Below are 20,624 nucleotides of genomic sequence, written 5' to 3' on the forward strand. Positions count from 1 at the left end.
CCGACTATGTCTCTTTAAAAGTATGGGTATTTAGTTTTGTATAATATAAATACAGGGAGAACCCTTTAAAATTATTTTGACAGTTCACTCTGTAAACCACGCCTTTATTCACATGTACTGCCAATGTATTGGCTAACGGTTTCAACACGAGCTCTGATTGGTTGCTTTTTCGTAGGTTTCCCTCAGAACTGCAAGACGCTCATATTGCGTTACATTGTAGCAAAATGGCGGCTGTCATTCAGAATCCACTAAAAGCGTAAGTAATTTGACAAATTGCTGGAATTCTATACTGTTACTTTGTTTCCAATGTCTAGTTTGTAAGTAGGCTAATCGGACAAATTACAAAATTCAAGACTATGCAAAGACTGGTTGAACTGTCGTTGCATTTAATGGCTTTCTACTTGCATAGTCCATTCTCCAAAGTAGCCTGCTTAGTTTTTATTTGACAGTCATGACTTCACATTTTTCTCCCACATGTGTATCATGCCATTTCGACTGCATGCTGCTTTTCATTCCAAATTTACTCCAAACCATCAGACCGATTTTTATTCGGGTTTCCAAATAACTAGAATCGCCTACAAAGTCTGAACAAAAGCCTTGCACTGTAGCCGGGATGATTGAAAGCAAATTGCACGTGAAGGGGTAGATTAAGGTTAAAGGCCGATATCTGCAGAATAACATTTGACATTCCAAGAGTCATTTACAGTTGGTGTGGATAGTCGACATGTCAACTTTAGCTCCTCGAGCGCAGATGTGGTCAGGACCCGGTAAAACAAGGGAGGAGGCATTTTGAATTTGCCTTCCGAAAAAGTGACAGTATTTTGAGCACTGTTTCGAAAAAAAAAAAAAAAAAAACCTTTCTGTAAAACAACGGTTCTTTCTACTTGCATCCAATCCTACAGCATTGTAGCCGGTGCGCACGAAGAACAAAATACACCAGAGATACAGAATTTACCCTTTGTTCTAGCCGGTGTTTTCTCTAGGCCTGGCGTTACCTTAGACGAGAAGGCAGAACTGCTTACTGGTACATTGCTTTACAATGAACACCCTCTACGCTTGTCAGTAAAGCAGGCACAACAATCCCACTGTCGCCTCGTGAACGGTGCGGTATGATGGTGAAGGAGGTGAGGTGTGAGGCAGGCTGTAACTTCCTGTGCCTTTAAGTGGAGGAGTGGTGCAGATTAGCTGGGTCCGGGATCCAGGTCCCATCTGTCAAGAGATGCTCCGACAGTGAGGAAGTGTGGGGCACACACAGTAGCCCCATCTGCTGCTCTACATAGGTACCCTGGCCCCCCCGTGGTCCCGACTGGGGCAGGGGAGGGGGCTCCAGCCTATACACACACATACCACACACACATACTCACACACCATACACCACCACACACACACACACGCACTGTTGCTGTTGTTGATGGGCCTTTATATTTCTGAATGCAGGGTAGGAGTGGACCTCCACGCTGCTCATGTGCCCCCTTCCTGCCTCGTTCATCCTGCCTCGTTCATCCTGCCTCGTTCATCCTGCCTCGTTCATCCTGCCTCGTTCATCCTGCCTCGTTCATCCTGCCTCGTTCATCCTGCCTCGTTCATCCTGGCTCGTTCATCCTGCCTTGTTCATCCTGCCTCGTCTATCCTGCCTCGTTTATCCTGCCTCGCTCACGGCTCTGTCCCTGTCTGGGTGACTCGCTGCCTTTTCACGATCTCATGGGATTTAGGCGTATGTTCTCTTAAAGCACCTTATCCTCCAGCTGGATCAGAGCCCCCGTAGAATCGAATGTCAAGCACCTTTCATCTCTCAGATGTCTTAGCATTCTGATGTGGAATGTCTCCTTGCTATAAACTGCGCTTAATGGAGTGTTTCAATCTGCTATAATTAGCCACTGTCTCGGGTTTCTGACTTCGTTTCACACGTTTGTCAGATTATAATTAGGCGCACTTGGCACTAATTGGATCCTGCTCACGTGGGGCCAGTGCGACCCTGTTCCTGTGCTCCCTTGAGATCATTCAGTGGTCGTTTTGAGTTTGAAATGGGGTTGGTCTAGGAAAAACGATTCTTTTCGTGTGCGTTTGAATCTCTATGTGAGGCCTTCTACGCATTCTTCCATTCGAGAAAAGGAGGGAGAAGGAGAGAGAGAGAGGGGGAGAGAGAGAGAGAGAGAGAAGGAGAGAGAGAGGGAGAAGGAGAGAGAGAGAGGGGGGAGAGAGAGAGGGGGAGAGAGAGAGAGGGAGAAGGAGAGAGAGGGAGAGAGAGAGGGAGAAGGAGAGAGAGAGAGAAACACTGTAAACAGCTTTTTAAATGTGAAATTCCCCTCTCCAATGTTCCCCGTGTGGTGTTGTTGGTTGTGCTGTGTGAGAGGCAGGCAGTATGTGTTGATCTGAGAGCTGCAGTGTGGAGGTGTAGGGTCTGCTTTTCCTCCTGCCCTCACCCCGGCTCTGTCACGCTGATGGGTGTAATCAGCAGCTTGTTGTCAGGATGCAGTCACTCTCTCTGGGCCCTCCTCACTGTGGTGCAGCAGCACTTCCTGTGAAGAAGCCATGCACCTGCAGAGACACAAGATGGCTGCTTTACTAGAACAGAGGAGGGAAAAAAAAAGCTGTTATTAAAAATAACTTGTCCCGCGAATTGTATTTCCACGTAAGTTACTAAACTGTTTGTTGTTACTGTGTAATACAACTATTGAGTGCAAAAGGGTGCTCAACTTCTGATTTGACTGAATATACATTCCTGCACAACTGTATGTTAACTGTTAGTTCTCAAGTATTCAAAATATGTTTTAGCACTTGTAGCGGGCTTGCGACAGTTGACATAACAGCCCAGACCGTTGACAGGAGCACACTGATAGTGGGGCCCTGGAGGCCACAAGACGTGTCTTTGTCCCCTTCCCTGCCCCCTGGCCACATCACAAACACACATCTGTATCTGTCAGCCTGGGCCTTCCAGATACCTGAGGCTCTGCACATGCAGTGTCTGTTTCTGGTTTGCTCTGGTTCCTCACGGCCTTGGAACAGCACTGAGACCACTTCAATGACTTGCCGGGGCCCCTGAGTTAGGGGGCGGAGGACAGGAGAGTGAGGGAGAGACGGTTACGTCACCTCCTGGCCTGTTAGACTCCTCTCTCATCCGGAGTGTCAGAGAGACGTGTCACCTAGTACACAGACACTGCTGCTCTGGGCAACGCTCCCTCACAAGAGACATCCTGACAGTTACTGTGGAACAGAGAGACAGTTACTGTGGAACAGAGAGACAGTTACTGTGGAACAGAGAGACAGTTACTGTGGAACAGAGAGACAATTACTGTGGAACAGAGACAGTTTCTCTAGAGCAGAAAGAGTTACTTGAGGACAGAGGTGAGCTTTCAACGTGACTTTTACTGGTTGTTGGTCTTCTCTTCCCCTCAGTGGGGACCCCCTGAGAGACTCTTCCTGCTGTCACCCTTTGACTCAAGTGGTCTCCATTCCTTTGAACACGTTCTGTGTTGTGTAGAGAGAGCCCACAACATTTGCAAAGACATTAAGCTGCTTTCTGAGTGTGCTTCTAGCATGGTTCCAGGCCCACTTAAGCCCAGCCAGAATGAGGAAGTAAACAGGATTGGTTGTCCTGTCATGTAAACACGTGGCTATCAGTCTCGCAGTGTGTTTTGGGGTAAACGACTGTCTGGAAACGTGTTGGTGTTGCCATGTAGGTCTGTGGGTTGGTGTATGGTATTTACTCAGTTTAAAACTCCTTCCTGTTCATTTCCTCGAAAGAGGAGTTGGATCTCTTTATGGTCTCGGACATTAACTTTGTTCGTCTTTTTGTCATCTTCATATTTCAACTGACAAAGTAGCTTTGGTCTGAAACATTTTTGGAAGTAACACACTCAGCCTTTCTGATCTGTGTCTTTCTCTATGCGTCTCTTACACCTGTCTGTCTCTCACACCTGTCTGTCTCTCACCCTGTCTGTCTCTCACACCTGTCTGTCTCTCACTCCTGTCTGTCTCTCACCCTGTCTGTCTCTCACACCTGTCTGTCTCTCACCCTGTCTGTCTCTCACTCCTGTCTGTCTCTCACCCTGTCTGTCTCTCGCTCCTGTCTGTCTCTCGCTCCTGTCTGTCTCTCACCCTGTCTGTCTCTCACCCTGTCTGTCTCTCACCCTGTCTGTCTCACTCCTGTCTGTCTCTCACCCTGTCTGTCTCTCACTCCTGTCTGTCTCTCACCCTGTCTGTCTCACTCCTGTCTGTCTCTCACCCTGTCTATCTCTCACTCCTGTCTGTCTCTCACCCTGTCTGTCTCTCGCTCCTGTCTGTCTCTCACCCTGTCTGTCTCTCACCCTGTCTGTCTCTCACCCTGTCTGTCTCTCACCCTGTCTGTCTCACTCCTGTCTGTCTCTCACCCTGTCTGTCTCTCACTCCTGTCTGTCTCTCACCCTGTCTGTCTCACTCCTGTCTGTCTCTCACCCTGTCTATCTCTCACTCCTGTCTGTCTCTCACCCTGTCTGTCTCTCACTCCTGTCTGTCTCTCACCCTGTCTGTCTCTCGCTCCTGTCTGTCTCTCGCTCCTGTCTGTCTCTCACCCTGTCTGTCTCTCACCCTGTCTGTCTCTCACCCTGTCTGTCTCACTCCTGTCTGTCTCTCACCCTGTCTGTCTCTCACTCCTGTCTGTCTCTCACCCTGTCTGTCTCTCACCCTGTCTATCTCTCACTCCTGTCTGTCTCTCACCCTGTCTGTCTCTCGCTCCTGTCTGTCTCTCACCCTGTCTGTCTCTCGCTCCTGTCTGTCTCTCACCCTGTCTGTCTCTCACCCTGTCTGTCTCTCACCCTGTCTGTCTCTCACTCCTGTCTGTCTCTCACCCTGTCTGTCTCTCGCTCCTGTCTGTCTCTCACTCCTGTCTGTCTCTCACCCTGTCTGTCTCTCACTCCTGTCTGTCTCTCACTACTGTCTGTCTCTCACCCTGTCTGTCTCTCACTCCTGTCTGTCTCTCACTCCTGTCTGTCTCTCACACCTGTCTGTCTCTCCCTGCGTTGTGGGCTTGGGTCTGCGTGCTCTTCCCAATCACATGAACATGCTGTCTCCGTCTCCCAGAATCCTCCAACACTGTGTCTTTGTATCACCCGCAGAGCTTTCCTCTGTGAAGGACAACATTCCAAACATGTCTGTTTATCTGCTGGAAATGGTCTAATCAAGGAGTGGAGAGGGAGAGAGAGAGAAAAGAGAGAGAGAGTAAAATAAGGCTGATATGCATTTTACAGCTCGCAGCCTTCCTGCCTGGTTCCAGACCAGCTAGGTTTGAGTCGAGACGGTAAGCTGTGTCTACAACAGCTCATTAATACTCTTTCAAAATGGCCGCCTGCTAATATTGTAATTTGGAACATGTGGAGGACATTTATTATATCGACATCTTGCTACGTTACGCAGATTAAAAACCTCTGTGTGCTGCTGTTTCCTGTGGAACCAATAGTGTCCCGAGTCGTTCGGCCCACCTAACAACATCCAACAGAGCAGTACTGTCGTTAGGTAGGAGGCTGCCATTGTTTTAGGTGCTGCATTAGCCTGGTCCTGCTTTGATATAGGCAAATTAAAACCTGTCTGGTTGCTTCAGGCTCTGCAGAGATTAATTAGGAAGGCTAATTACCATATTGGGCGTGTGGCAGGAATGGAGACTGTGAATGTGAAATCTCCTTCCCCCTTTCACAGTGAATATTAACAGTAATGCCCCGAGGGGCTCCCACATGGCCCTGGCACAGTGCGAGCAGCACCAACCAGCACACACCAGAACTGGCAACCCTCTGATCAACACAGTGCGAGCAGAACCAACCAGCACACACCAGAACTGGCAACCCTCTGATCAACACAGTGCGAGCAGCACCAACCAGCACACACCAGAACTGGCAAACCTCTGATCAACCATCGCAATCCATTCATCTCAAATACATCATGATCGTTTGTGGCCTAAATCTGTAGATAGTAGATGGATGTTAGTGGTACGACTCCTATTCCAACAGGCTCTCTACATTGTGATACCCTGGCTTAATCATCACCCTCATTGATTCATTCCCTAAATAGCAGCCATAGCTCACTGTGTAGAATCAGTCATGTGACCCAGCCCTGGACCCCGAGGTTGTGACAGCTTGAAAGCCATCTCGGCAAAGTTCAGCCTGCATCACAACAGTTACGTTCAGCCCCTGTCTCTCTGATTGGAGGATGATGGGCTTATTATCAGACCCTGTTTGTCCCATTGATTAACTTTGATTGCAGGTCAACCCTTTTTCTGATTTCCATCCAGCTTGGCTGCTAATGGAGTGGTCTTTGACCCTGCATCCGTGGTTGTTTACGAGTATTAGAAGGGTCAGAGAGTTGACATGTGTTACTGTTCTTTGTAGAATGTGTGAAGAGCTCATGTTTCTTTGGGATGTTTGGCATTCTGGCTCCTACCAGAACTCCAAACCTGTACTCCTATATATCCTATAATATTCCTTGTTTTGGGCCTTGTTAAGACATTGTATATGAAGTCAGAGCCAGGAAGAGGTCCTATCTTGTGCTCCTGACACCCCGGCTAAGCTCTCGTTCTCCTGGTGGCCTGCAGGTTGGGTGACCAGTTCTACCAGGAGGCTATTGAACAGTGTCGCAGCTACAACGCCCGGCTGTGCGCTGAGCGGAGCGTCCGGCTGCCCTTCCTGGACTCCCAGACCGGCGTGGCTCAGAACAACTGCTACATCTGGATGGAGCGCCACCATCGCAGCCCTGGTGGGTACACCGGGCATCAACCCTGGTCCTCTTCAACCCTGGTCCTCTTCAACCCTGGTCCTCTTCAACCCTGGTCCTCTTCAACCCTGGTCCTCTTCAACCCTGGTCCTCAGGGTCCACTGTCCTGCATTCCCTGCTCCAACACCTTCATTGATTCAAATGAATGGGTTGTTATCCAGCTCTGTGGAAGCCTGATAACTCCTATTCATTTGAATCAGGTGGACCCTGATTCTCCTGATTGACAGTGGACCCTGACTGTTCTAGATGTTTCCCTCCCACCGTCCACTTCTGTCTCCTGGCAACCTCTCTCCTCCCTGGTCGTCAGGACCCAGGTGTGTGTTGGAGATGTTTCCCTACTCCAACACACATCATTCAAAGGAACAGTCGTTATCAGGCTACTACTGAGCTTGATAAACTACCCTTTCATTTGAAGCAGGTGTGTTAGAGCAGGGAAATATCTAGAACACTCAGGTATGAGAGAGGCCGTCCCAGCACACTGAAACAGGAACAAACCCCACCACAACAGTCCAGCACAGGCGTCACAAGTCTAGGGCTTCAGATCTAGTCCCTATGATTGTGCAGCATGTGTTTAACAGTGTACAGTAAGTTAGGCTGTGCACTGTGAGCCCCTAAGGCCTGTGCTTTGAGGTGTAAACTGCTCGTGGTGAAACTGTGTGTGTGTGTGCAGGAGTGTCTGCAGGGCAGATGTATACGTACCCCGCTCGCTGCTGGAGGAAGAAGAGGCGGCTTCACACCTCTATGGATCCTCGCCTTGGCCTGTGTGGTCTGCAGTTAGGTACGACACACACTACACACTTGTACACACGCACTCACACCTGTTACTGCACTGCTCTGCTACTGTGTGAACTGTCCAGGGCTCTCTTCTCCCACTCCATCACATCTTGAGATTACTGATGATGATCTGAGGTAATCTCACTGAAAGCCCATTATTCACTTTCGGTGTGGAAAACGAAAAGCCCATCAGTCACATTTCATGAGGAGAAAAAAAAATACAACAGTTGTGTTCAGTGAACCTGTAAACTTGTTTGGTAGGAAGCAGAATGTGCAATTACATTTCCCACTGCTGGTAGCTAAAAGACAGGACTCACCACCAACTCTATTTAATAAACGTTATGAAATGGAATTTGTCCGTACCAGACTGGCAGGCAGATAAGCTCTGACACCACCCTCTCTCTCACTCTGCTCCATTTATTACATTACCACACACACACACACACACATACACACACATACACACACACACACACACACACACACACGCCTGGTCTGCTGTGTGTCTTTCTCTCTCTCTCACTCTGTCAGAGAGGGAGAACTAGCGAGAAGTAGAAAGAAATCCAGTGTTTGTTTGGCCCTTACATCTACCACAGGTCTACAGTGTCCTATTGTTCTCAGAGCGCTCTCACATCTTACAGTGCCTGGTACTGAGACGCCCGTCCACCAACCATCCTTGTCAGTAGGACTGACACCATGCCTGTGAGCAACCAGCAGAGGCTGGAGGACCAGTGCAGAACCAGTCTGTAGGACCAGTACAAGACCAGCAGCTTCTCCTGTTGCTGGGCAGAGTAGCTAAGGCAGGTCTGCAGCCAGAGAACTCTGTGGGCTGATTGGCTGGAGGCGGTAGAGACTGGCTGGCTGGAGCTGGTAGATGAAGGTTGGAGATGGTAGATGGTAGATGCAGCATGTAGATGTAGAGATGCAGACTGAGGCTGCATGCAGGATCAGCTTGTGCCGTTGGCTGCTATTTTTAGCCTCCAGCTCCCAGGGGGCAGGCTGTCTAGTCACAGAGAGTTGAAAGTCAACGTGTGCAGACACAATGCTGAGGGCTTGCATGAGAGAGCGTCCTCCACATAAACACACCTGGCTGCCTCCCCCTGGCTGCCTCCCCCTGGCTGCCTCCCCCTGGCTGCCTCCACCCGGCTGCCTCCCCCTGGCTGCCTCCCCCTGGCTGCCTCCCCCTGGCTGCCTCCCCCTGGCTGCCTCCACCCTGCTGCCTCCCCCTGGCTGCCTCCCCCTCGCTGCCTCCCCCTCGCTGCCTCCCCCTGGCTGCCTCCACCCTGGCTTCCTCCCCCCTGGCTGCCTCCCCCTCCTCTCCTCTTATCTACACCAGTGCCCATACAGTCTTGCTTCACCAAGTGCACATAGATAGGGAGAGAGAGATTCAGAGAAAGAGAGAGAGCCTGTGCAGTGAGCCACACTGAAACGAGAGGCTGCGAAGGTATGATAATAACCACGAGTTGATGCTTTTGAAAAATGTTCTCTTTTCAAACACCACAAGGCTACCGGTTGACTGTGAGCCTTACAGTCGAGAGTGAATCTTGAGTAAACAAGATGACTAGAATGTACTCCCTCTCACACGTTGGTCTCTTTCCCACCACTTGATCCACTCCAGCTCCTGTTTGTTTTGGCATTATCTCGACACCAAAGGGAGTCGTCAATTAAGTGTTTGCACTGGAAGGACTGTTCACTCAATCGACAGACTAACCTTCCCCTACAGATTCCCAGGAGCAGTCTGCAGTAGGGCTACACTCATGGTGTTCAGTCACCCAGTTGGCAGTTTAGCGTTAGCCGTGTTGTGTGAAACCAGGGACTGGTCCGGCCCTTGTTAGCATTAGCATTCTAATGTGCTAAGTGCTAAGCTCTCCAGAAATTATTAATGAGTCTCTTTAATACTGCATTACAGTAAGCAGTATGTACAGTATAATGTGAGTGCTGTACTCCAGACTGTAGAAAGAACTTGTAACAGTAGATTTTTTTACCATAAAGTTACATTTTAAACAAACGGTTAAAATAGCTTTAGTCTGATTTGACTGATTTCCTGCTGCTCTGGAGTTCTCATGGCTCCCTCATCTCCAGCATGATGTGTGCGACATTTTAGTTGGAAGTTATGTTAATTTACAGTTAACTTTGCATGTGCTTATGATCTGGGTTCTTTGTCTTGATCCAGATGGGGGTGTGATGTCAAAGGACTCCCTGCCCAACCAGAGCACCACTCTGGAGGCTTTGCTACGAGGAGAAGGTCTGGACAAGAGAAACAACTCGAAGGAGGAAGAGAGTCTCTTAGAGATCCAGGTGAGACAGTAAGATGGAGCCGCGCTTCAGTCTGCAGAGAGACCTCGTCTTGACTCCTGACCACTAGAGATAATGCAGCCTCAGGCAAACCCGGCCCCTGTTTGTATGTCGCTTTGGATAAAAGTGTCTGCTAAATGAATAAAATGTAAAACTAGCATTTATATTTGCAGAGGGTCAGCTGAATGACTTCGTTGGTTCAGTTGATTGACTTCCCTGTTAAACACTGAACAAGTACGATATCTGTATTGTAGCTTGCGTCAGTGTGTGTGCTAGCTGGTCTGTACGAGATTTACTTTTATCCTGTTGTTCGTTATATGATTTATATTTTATTCTCTGCCTCTCAACATATCCCCTCAAAACACATCAGTAGCCCGTTCATGCAGGATGCGTGAAGTTGTAGTCATGGGCGTATCTAACCCCCCCAAAAAAAACCTTAACCCTTTTTTTTTTTTTTTTCATATTTTAAATCTAAATTTGTTAATTTCTCTTTCTAGAAACCACTAGAGGACACTATTTAAAAGGATATTTTCAAAAATGTATTCTGGGGGAACATGCCCCCAGACCCCCCTAGTTTTGCTGGGTCACAGGAAAAAAAATAGGTTTTATCTAGGGGCTTAGCCCCTCCAAAAGTGGGAACCTAGATTCGCCCCTGGTTGTAGTTACAGAGAGAGATCTTGCAAGAGGCAGCTAGTAGAGAACAGCCCAAAGCTGGTGTGCTGATGGTCTCTGCACGCTCTGACACCACCCCATAGTTGAGCGTGTTTACTGTAAACTGGAAGTGTGGTCTGTGAGTCCCACCAACGGCTTGCACAGACAGGCTGGAACACACGTTGCTATGGCGATACCAACACCTTGTTTTAGTTAGTGTGAGCAGGGTAATGAGAAGTATGACAAACCATATGGTCCTTCTCTGACCCTAACCCATGTTCTAACTTGTGAAATGTGTGTTTGTTTTGGGTAGTAATTTCCTGAGCTAATCATGTATCGGACTGGGTTTACATTTAATAGTGTTGCTTTTACATCCTTAGTATTGTAACTCTTAACAAAATAGAGAAATAATGTTTTTATATAAATGTTTTGGGTATATATACATTTATATATTTTTCTTCGATCATATTGATTCAAACCCAAAGGGGAAAACTGTTGGTTTGTAAAACAAAGTCCATGGTCTTCTGTTGTTGGGTGCAGGCCAGAGCCAGACTGATGCAAAGTCATGGCCTCCCTAGTATTCAGCATGCTCAAGCCATACTGATGAGATTCTTTCCCAGAGATTGAAATGTGCATTCACAGGGCAGCAGTCCTGTCTGCCTCCCTGCATCCACCCTCACAACACTGAATGTGCCTCACAACACTGAGGATGTGCCTCACAACACTGTGGATGTGCCTCACAACACTGTGGATGTGCCTCACAACACTGTGGATGTGCCTCACAACACTGTGGATGTGCCTCACAACACTGTGGATGTGCCTCACAACACTGTGGATGTGCCTCACAACACTGTGGATGTGCCTCACAACACTGTGGATGTGCCTCACAACACTGTGGATGTGCCTCACAACACTGTGGATGTGCCTCACAACACTGTGGATGTGCCTCACAACACTGTGGATGTGCCTCACAACACTGTGGATGTGCCTTGGGGTCCAGACATTCCTTCAGGGTGGAGCTCAGCTCTGTTTACACTCCAAAATGAAACCGGAATAAATATTTCAGAGTTTAAAAGAGTTAAATCGTTGATTATTCTCTTTGCCCCACAGCGGGTATTGGAGGCGGATGCTGCGGAAGATGCGTTCCACGACGATGAGGATTACGAAGTGGACACTCCCAAAAGGAGACACAGAGGCAAAGGCAGGGTAAGTGTTCAGCGAGGATGAGCTGTACACGAGAGAACTGCTAAATGTTTGTGTAGTCGGGTTGGCTGTGCTTGCATCATCAATCATTCACAGACTCTCACCAGCTCTGCTTTGGACTTGCTGTCAGAACATCTGTGGTGCCGGAGAAGCACTTTGTGGCTTGAAAATCTCTCAAGGAACACTGGTTTATCTGAAGTGTTGCTAGGTGAAACATATATTGTCTGAAAACATCGTTAGCAACAGGACAGGCAACACAGGCCTCAGCTCTGACTGCAGGAACACAGGCCTCAGCCCTAACTGCAGGAACACAGGCCTCAGCTCTGACTGCAGGAACACAGGCCTCAGCCCTAACTGCAGGAACACAGGCCTCAGCCCTGACTGCAGGAACACAGGCCTCAGCTCTGACTGCAGGAACACAGGCCTCAGCCCTGACTGCAGGAACACAGGCCTCAGCTCTGACTGCAGGAACACAGGCCTCAGCCCTAACTGCAGGAACACAGGCCTCAGCTCTGACTGCAGGAACACAGGCCTCAGCTCTGACTGCAGGAACACAGGCCTCAGCTCTGACTGCAGGAACACAGGCCTCAGCTCTGACTGCAGGAACACAGGCCTCAGCTCTGACTGCAGGAACACAGGCCTCAGCCCTGACTGCAGGAACACAGGCCTCAGCCCTAACTGCAGGAACACAGGCCTCAGCTCTGAGTGCAGGAACACAGGCCTCAGCCCTAACTGCAGGAACACAGGCCTCAGCTCTAACTGCAGGAACACAGGCCTCAGCTCTGACTGCAGGAACACAGGCCTCAGCCCTGACTGCAGGAACACAGGCCTCAGCTCTGACTGCAGGAACACAGGCCTCAGCTCTGACTGCAGGAACACAGGCCTCAGCCCTGACTGCAGGAACACAGGCCTCAGCCCTAACTGCAGGAACACAGGCCTCAGCTCTGACTGCAGGAACACAGGCCTCAGCCCTAACTGCAGGAACACAGGCCTCAGCTCTGACTGCAGGAACACAGGCCTCAGCTCTAACTGCAGGAACACAGGCCTCAGCTCTGACTGCAGGAACACAGGCCTCAGCTCTGACTGCAGGAACACAGGCCTCAGCTCTGACTGCAGGAACACAGGCCTCAGCCCTAACTGCAGGAACACAGGCCTCAGCTCTGACTGCAGGAACACAGGCCTCAGCTCTAACTGCAGGAACACAGGCCTCAGCTCTGACTGCAGGAACACAGGCCTCAGCTCTGACTGCAGGAACACAGGCCTCAGCTCTGACTGCAGGAACAGAGGCCTCAGCTCTGACTGCAGGAACACAGGCCTCAGCTCTGACTGCAGTGATCCCGCCTATATCTCTCCAGTTGAATGCTCTCGTTGGAATTTGCATATCTGTTGCTGGTGACTCTCTTTGCAAGTAAAATTCGATCCAGGTCTCGCTGTGTAAAATGTAAATACCTTCTCCCCATATCTCATGAACCCATTCAGCAAAAACAAGATCGATAGATTGTTTGAAATTCAATGGCGATGCAGTTTTTCTTTAGCATGATGGATGATTTAGGCCCCTCCCCAGATGGAGCAGCAGTCCGCAGGAGTGGGTCAGTCTGGTTACCATGGTGATGTGTTGTTAGGGAAGGTCAGGCTGGTCACCATGGTGATGTATTGTCTCCCCCAGGGTCGAGGTACAGGCCGGCGGAGGACGGAGAGAGACGATCAGGACAAGCCATACGTCTGCGACAGTAAGTACATGCCTTCACACTATCCTGACTATAAGGAGTCAGATGGCTAAGCGGTGAGGGTGTTGGGCTCGTAATCAGAAGGTTGCCAAAATGACGTTGTGTCCTTGGGCAAGGCACTTCACCCTACTTGCTTCAGGGGGAATGTCCCTGTACTTACTGAAGTCGCTCTGGATAAGAGCGTCTGCTAAATGACTAAATGTAAGTGTATCCATCAATCTCATCTTGGATCACCAGGTGTTAGGATTCCTTCTAGGGATTCTTTTTAAAATGTTAACGGTAGAGGAACAGTTAACTCTTGGGCATGGTTATGAAAAATATTACAAAGAACAAGATCCTACTCTTACAGGGATTCTTTTTTATTGGACAAACCAGAAAATGAACTTTGAATCAAAACTTAAGACCAAATCTCCACTTCCTGTCGTGAATTATGTTTATTCCCAATCCTTCTTGGAGCAATTAGAGGTGACCGTATCTCCATGGGATTCTTAAACAGCGAGAGCAGGAGATGATAAAGTGTTGTCTCAAACCGTCCAGTCAGCTTGTAGCTTGCATGTGGAAACCCTCAGGCAGGGGTATTGACTTTTCTCTTGTTGTCGTTCTGAGTCATACTCACACCATCTCCTCTCCTTCGGTTCTGCTTTGTCTTTTCTCTGTTTCAGAGAGATACAAAAAAAAGCATAACTCAAAATCTTCAGCCTCAGGTATATCAACTTGTTGCCTTCTCTGCTGGTACTTTAGGTAGACTGGAGTGGTTTGTAGAGTTGGTAGAATTTCCCTTGTGGGTTTGGTGAAAGAGACACCGGTATAGTATGCTTCTATCTCATGCATTTGAGTAGTGACTTGGTGTTGTGACTCTTAACAGTCATCTCTTCCTGATCAGAGGGATCCTGTCTCCTGCTCCTACTGGGTTAAACTGACCAACCAGCTGCTTCCTTCCTAGTGAGGCAGATAATCCACCTCCATTAGATCTATTCACAACTCCATGGTCTCCAGTTCCTCATTAAATACTTAATCTCTACCTACAATTCTGTAGACCACGTCATAGAGTGTTACTGAACGGGGACATGAGCTCAGTTCTGAAAGGCTATGGTAAACAGAACACCTATGGAGTTCTGTAGTTGAAGGAGAGTCCTTCAGGTCTCACCACAGTGAAGGAACAAGCCTTTTGAAGGAAGTCTTGAAGCCCGATGCTGTACAGCACACATGGCCCAGCGATCACATGCAGCACGACCGTCACAGGAGATTCATACCTGCTATGGTACATTCCATGCAGCTCCTGGAGCAGGATCAACTGAATGTGGCCTCTGTGTGTATTCCAGTCTGTGGGAAGCGCTACAGGAACCGCACAGGGCTGAGCTATCACTACACCCACTCCCATCTGGGGGAGAGCAAAGCAACAGAGAGGGGCTCCGGGACCAGGTCACCAGCCACGCACCGCCCCGACAAACACAAACGTAAGTCTGTGCACATTGTTGACATTAATGATGGCTTATACAGGACTAGGATTTATTTATTTTAGGTTTAAACAGGCAGCTAGGAAACTGTCAAGAGGAGCAACACCAAATTGTTTTAATGTACTTGAAATGGCAAATCAACTTTGAACTTAAATATGTTTGAGTTGAGCTTTTGCTGCGCATCTCGGGTCCACTGGGTCAGACATGGTCTTCCTGCTCTCATCAATTTCCTTTTGTGCAAACTTTGCTCAGAGATGTAAAAAAAAAATGGTGCGCTAACAATAGAACTCTGTGTCTTAATTGTTTGGACACTGAGAGCACTCCTCCAAAGCTCTACGTTCACCACATCTGCAGAGCGCTGTAAAAAGGGACTGCAGTTGTGACAGAGTCTGTCAGGGTTCAGGAAGTTTCTGGGTCATGTGACCGTGTCTCCTCTCCCTGCAGGCCTGAAGGTTCCGGGCGGGTCCAGCATCTCCAACAACAGCTGCTCAAACTGCCGGGGCTCCCACAGGAGAGCAGGACACCCAGGCCAGAGAGCCCCCTGCGAGGCCTGCAGGCTCCCTGGTGAGCATGCTCTCCTGCTGCAGCCAGAGGCCCCTGACCTGCCCCTGCCTGTAGCTGCTGGAGCTTGGAATGACACCAGCCTCTCTGTGCTCCGGTAGAAGCTTGCTATGGCAACGCTTAGAATCTGTTTGTTTGCGGGGGCCTGAGGCATGTGCAGAGTATGCCTGTCAGGGGCTGAGGCCTTTCCACAGCAACCTGGGTTTGAATCCCGCCTTTGGTCCTGTGCAGCATGTCCCCTCCCCTCCTCTCTCTGTCTCACTCCCTGCCTGTCCTGTCACACTTCACCTCACAAACTGTCCAAAAAAGCGTGAAAAATATATATATATTTTTTTTTTATGTATTTTTACAAGCCTAGCTTGTCTTGGCTGTGTTCTACACCTGCTGTTGTGGTTGCTGTTGCTGTGCTATTTTGCTGTGTCAACACTTCCTCCCTGTGTACCAGCAGGGTGCCGGAAGAAGGAGGAGAGGTCTCTGGTGGGGGCGGAGGAGCTGTTTGGCACCACCTCAGAGAGCGACACCTCCACCTTTCACGGCTTCGAGGATGATGATCTTGAGGAGCTGCCCTCAAACGGCCACGGCTTGTCCAGCAGACACAGATAGGACGCACTGCTTCCATCCAAGGACTATTTTTTAATTGGAAGAACCTCTGGCACAAGTCTGCTGCTTCTTTGTCAATGTTTTTGTTTTGTGGAAAAGAGACAGTTAGCACAAGTGGTGATGATGATTTCAGGACAGAACTGCAAGTGTTATTTTATCTACTGAACTTGTAGAATAATTTACTGTTGATTAATTTATGAACATGTTTTTATTTTTTATAACTTTAAAGGAGAAGAGTAACTGACAGTGGTTTTTGAGAAGTGCTCTCCTAGGTTAACAGAATAAATATTTCCCCCTCATTGGAGCCGAGAGGCAAGAACGAGACGAACAAAATACACTGGAATGCTTGGAAACATTTGTGTTGCTCCCTTTTGGATAATTTTGCCAGAGATTTTTCTTTTTTTTAATATAATTTATCAAAAATTCAGACTGAAATGTTAAACTTGAGATTGGAAGAGGAAGGACGGTCCTTCCCTTGTGTGGTTGAAGTCACAGGACTAGGAGGTCAGGCTGCGACGAGGAATTAAGACATTGTGCTTTGGCTTTTCTGTTCTCTGGATTAAGACAGTGAAAATGAAGGAATTCATCAGTCGATGAAAAGAAGCAAGTGGAGGAGGTGTATGAAGATTATTCTAAAAGAGGAGCGTTTGTTAGTCGCAAGGTGAGCACTGATTGACACCGTATTTCACGTTATTTTTTACAAAAGTTACTTGCTTCTGGTATGGGTGATGCATCTGGGTGTTCAGGGTTTCCCGCAGAAAATTTTTGTTAAGGTGGTAGGGTAGGGTTTGTTGGTTAAGGTGGTAGGGTGGGGTTTGCTGTCAGAGGGGGGGGGGTTAATTTGTGAGATGGCCTACTGCATTCTGCAGAGAAGGGAGACTGCGTTGGTCACGGTTTGGAATGGAAGGGAGAAAACAGGACAACTGCGGATATCGCTATTAAAATAAAACCCTGGTGTGGCCTGGTATGGTTTTGCAATATTGCCTTAAATGTTGCTGTCGCCTTTGTGCCCTCGTGAGACTGGCTGAATGAATTAGTCACACAGTGGTCAGATTATTACTAAAATATCCTTGGGTTTCAGGAATCCAAAAAAACCTTCCTCGTTCATCCAATTGACAGGAATACCTTGAAAATAAAATACTTCTAAAACAGGCTCATCCAACCTCCCCCATTGAATTGAACCTTTATTCAACCAGGTTAATCCTTGAGGTTGAAAATCTGTTTGGAGAGAGTGGCCGGGCCAAGACACAAACATCAGCACAGCTCGATGTGTTTTCATTTAAGCAACATAAGATTTACCAGAAGTGCCGACATTAGTACAACCATGCAGCCAAGTCAGTGTGGGGGGGGCAGAGTCAGTGTGGGGGGGGCAGAGTCAGTGTGGGGGGCAGAGTCAGTGTGTGGAGGCAGAGTCAGTGTGGGGGGGGCAGAGTCAGTGTGGAGGGCAGAGTCAGTGTGGGGGGGGCAGAGTCAGTGTGGAGGGCAGAGTCAGTGTGTGGGGGGCAGAGTCAGTGTGGAGGGCAGAGTCAGTGTGTGGGGGGCAGAGTCAGTGTGTGGGGCAGAGTCAGTGTGTGGAGGCAGAGTCAGTGTGGGGGGGGCAGAGTCAGTGTGGAGGGCAGAGTCAGTGTGTGGGGGGCAGAGTCAGTGTGTGGAGGCAGAGTCAGTGTGGGGGGGGCAGAGTCAGTGTGTGGAGGCAGAGTCAGTGTGTGGAGGCAGAGTCAGTGTGGGGGGGGCAGAGTCAGTGTGGAGGGCAGAGTCAGTGTGTGGGGGGCAGAGTCAGTGTGTGGGGGGCAGAGTCAGTGTGTGGGGCAGAGTCAGTGTGGAGGGCAGAGTCAGTGTGTGGAGGCAGAGTCAGTGTGGGGGGGGCAGAGTCAGTGTGGGGGGGGCAGAGTCAGTGTGGAGGGCAGAGTCAGTGTGTGGGGGGCAGAGTCAGTGTGTGGGGCAGAGTCAGTGTGGAGGGCAGAGTCAGTGTGGGGGGGGCAGAGTCAGTGTGGGGGGCAGAGTCAGTGTGGGGGGGGCAGAGTCAGTGTGGAGGGCAGAGTCAGTGTGTGGAGGGCAGAGTCAGTGTGGGGGGGGCAGAGTCAGTGTGGAGGGCAGAGTCAGTGTGTGGAGGGCAGAGTCAGTGTGTGGGGGGCAGAGTCAGTGTGGGGGGGGCAGAGTCAGTGTGGAGGGCAGAGTCAGTGTGTGGGGGGCAGAGTCAGTGTGTGGGGCAGAGTCAGTGTGGAGGGCAGAGTCAGTGTGGGGGGGGCAGAGTCAGTGTGGGGGGGGCAGAGTCAGTGTGGAGGGCAGAGTCAGTGTGTGGAGGGCAGAGTCAGTGTGTGGGGGGCAGAGTCAGTGTGGGGGGGGCAGAGTCAGTGTGGAGGGCAGAGTCAGTGTGTGGGGGGCAGAGTCAGTGTGTGGGGCAGAGTCAGTGTGGGGAGGCAGAGTCAGTGTGGGGGGCAGAGTCGGTGTGGGGGGCAGAGTCAGTGTGGGGGGGGGCAGAGTCAGTGTGTGGGGCAGAGTCAGTGTGGGGGGGGCAGAGTCAGTGTGGGGGGGGCAGAGTCAGTGTGGGGGGGGGCAGAGTCAGTGTGTGGGGGGCAGAGTCAGTGTGTGGGGCAGAGTCAGTGTGTGGGGGGCAGAGTCAGTGTGGGGGGCAGAGTCAGTGTGGGGGGCAGAGTCAGTGTGTGGGGGGCAGAGTCAGTGTGTGGGGCAGAGTCAGTGTGGAGGGTAGAGTCAGTGTGGGGGGCAGAGTCAGTGTGGGGGGCAGAGTCAGTGTGGGGGCTTGTGCTGTGCTGTTCCAGAGATGGGAAGTTAACTTTGTCACTGTATTTAAGTCAAACAAATTGGTATCAGTACTTTACTATTTTGTATACAAATATATGTACTTTTCTACTTCTTAGTCTTTTTTTAAGCATGAGTATCTGTACTTGTACTTGAGTGAAGGCTGTGTGTACTGCTGCCATGTCTGGGGTGTTCTGAGCCTCTGTGTCTGTGTTGCAGGAGCACAGAGCCATGGCATGAGGTCCCAGAGGGTCCTGGAGCCAAAGAACCTGCTGGACTAGCCAGCCGGCAAACTAGCCATCCACCTGCACCCCCAGACCCCTCCAGACTAGCCAGCCACCTGCACCCACAGACCCCTCCAGACTAGCCAGCCACCTGCACCCCCAGACCCCTCCAGACTAGCCAGCCACCTGCACCCACAGACCCCTCCAAACTAACCATCCACCTGCACCCCAGACCCCTCCAGACTAGCCAGCAACCTGCACCCCCAGACCCCTCCAGACTAGCCAGCCACCTGCACCCCCAGACCCCTCCAGACTAGCCATCCACCTGCAACCCACAGACCCCTCCAGACTGGCCAGCCACCTGCACCCCCAGACCCCTCCAGACTAGCCAGCCACCTGCACCCCCAGACTGCTCCATGCTACTCAAACCTCCTCTGTTTTAAAAGTGGTTCCTCATTAAGGAATATGGATCGATGGAACATTTGGACAACAGTGGACCTACTTTCATTTCCCCCCCTTGCCTCTCGCTGTGGCCAGGCTGCACTGCTAAAGGCTAAGGCTGGCGTGCGCCCTGTGCGCCCTGTGCCCCCCTCCTCCAGTCCCTCTTCACAGTGAGCCAGTGTGACGTCATCATCTGCATCCCTGTGCCTGCCACACCACCAAGACTCTTCCTGCCATGACCCCTGCTACAGAGATGGTGCTGAACCCCATTACTAACACAACTAAACCTGCGTTGAGCTCTCCTCCTATGAGGCTTCTCCATGTCTGTCACATGATCTTAGTTGTCTTCATGCTGGTGGTTGTGATGTGTGTCTGGACAGGCCCCTCTGGTACCAGCTCAGCCACACTACCTCTACTCAGGCCCCCTGGCCACTCTGCTCCTCCAGTGCATGTCAACACCAAGCCCCGCCCCCTGCTTCACGTGATTGTACGCTGTTGGCCGAGAAGGATTGAAACTCCTCTGCAGGAAGTTCTGAACATCCAATCGGAGGAGAGCTGTGTGTTTGGAATGTCCTGTAGTGTCAACAGATTTCCTCCCAGCTTTAGGAAACCCTGCAATAACAACAACCTCTGACGAAAACTTTCTGTTTTCTGCTTATTCATATTTCATTACCACTTACAATTTTTTTCCCCAGTGAACTGTGACTTAGTTATTTTCAGTAGAATCAGTTTAAAACAAACATTTGTACTTAGTGTCATTTCGTGTCAGACTAAATGGGAAGCGGGGACAGGCTGTGTTCCCTAGTACATCTGGTAACTAACAGATGGGACTCAAGTCAACGTGAAGATATCGAACCATTTATTCTGTAACGGAGTCTAGTTCTTTTTATGAAGTGTAGAAGGTGCCTGAAGACTCAAAAGCTGGACTTTTTAATGAAGTTGCCGAGTTCTGTGTATACTGTCAAATACCTCTGCATTTTGGTTTTCGCTGCATTTTGTGTGGAGAACGAGAAGCCTAGATGCAAGCTGATGATGACACATGCAGGAGGGAAACTTGGTTGTTGACGTGTAAAAAAAACAACAACAAAAAAACACTCACTGTCATTCTCAACACTGAATTCCCTCAGGGATCCCTGTCATCAACAGTTGATACCCTGCTCAAGAGAGCAAATTTTTGGGGGTGGGGTTGTCAA

General features: G+C 49.8%; 1 protein-coding gene across 2 annotated transcripts; it reads left to right on the forward strand.

Moving 5' to 3' along the window:
- Positions 1-187: 187 nt before the first annotated feature.
- On the forward strand, positions 188-20,071 carry LOC146300211 (zinc finger protein DPF3-like). Of its 2 annotated transcripts, none has more exons than XM_084681650.1 (10): positions 188-256; positions 6,560-6,720; positions 7,409-7,516; positions 9,686-9,810; positions 11,569-11,664; positions 13,328-13,391; positions 14,711-14,845; positions 15,290-15,409; positions 15,852-16,667; positions 18,986-20,071. In XM_084681650.1, the coding sequence occupies exons 1-9, from the start codon at positions 225-227 to the stop codon at positions 16,007-16,009; spliced, it is 999 nt and encodes a 332-aa protein (XP_084537776.1). In that variant the 5' UTR covers positions 188-224; the 3' UTR covers positions 16,010-16,667; positions 18,986-20,071. The 2 variants fall into 2 exon arrangements, with proteins under 2 accessions (XP_084537776.1, XP_084537769.1); XM_084681643.1 differs by having other exon boundaries at positions 211-256; positions 15,855-16,667.
- Positions 20,072-20,624: the final 553 nt, after the last annotated feature.

Source organism: Hypomesus nipponensis, chromosome 3 (genome assembly GCF_054491055.1).
Source record: "Hypomesus nipponensis isolate SF chromosome 3, ASM5449105v1, whole genome shotgun sequence".
NCBI lineage: Eukaryota > Metazoa > Chordata > Actinopteri > Osmeriformes > Osmeridae > Hypomesus > Hypomesus nipponensis.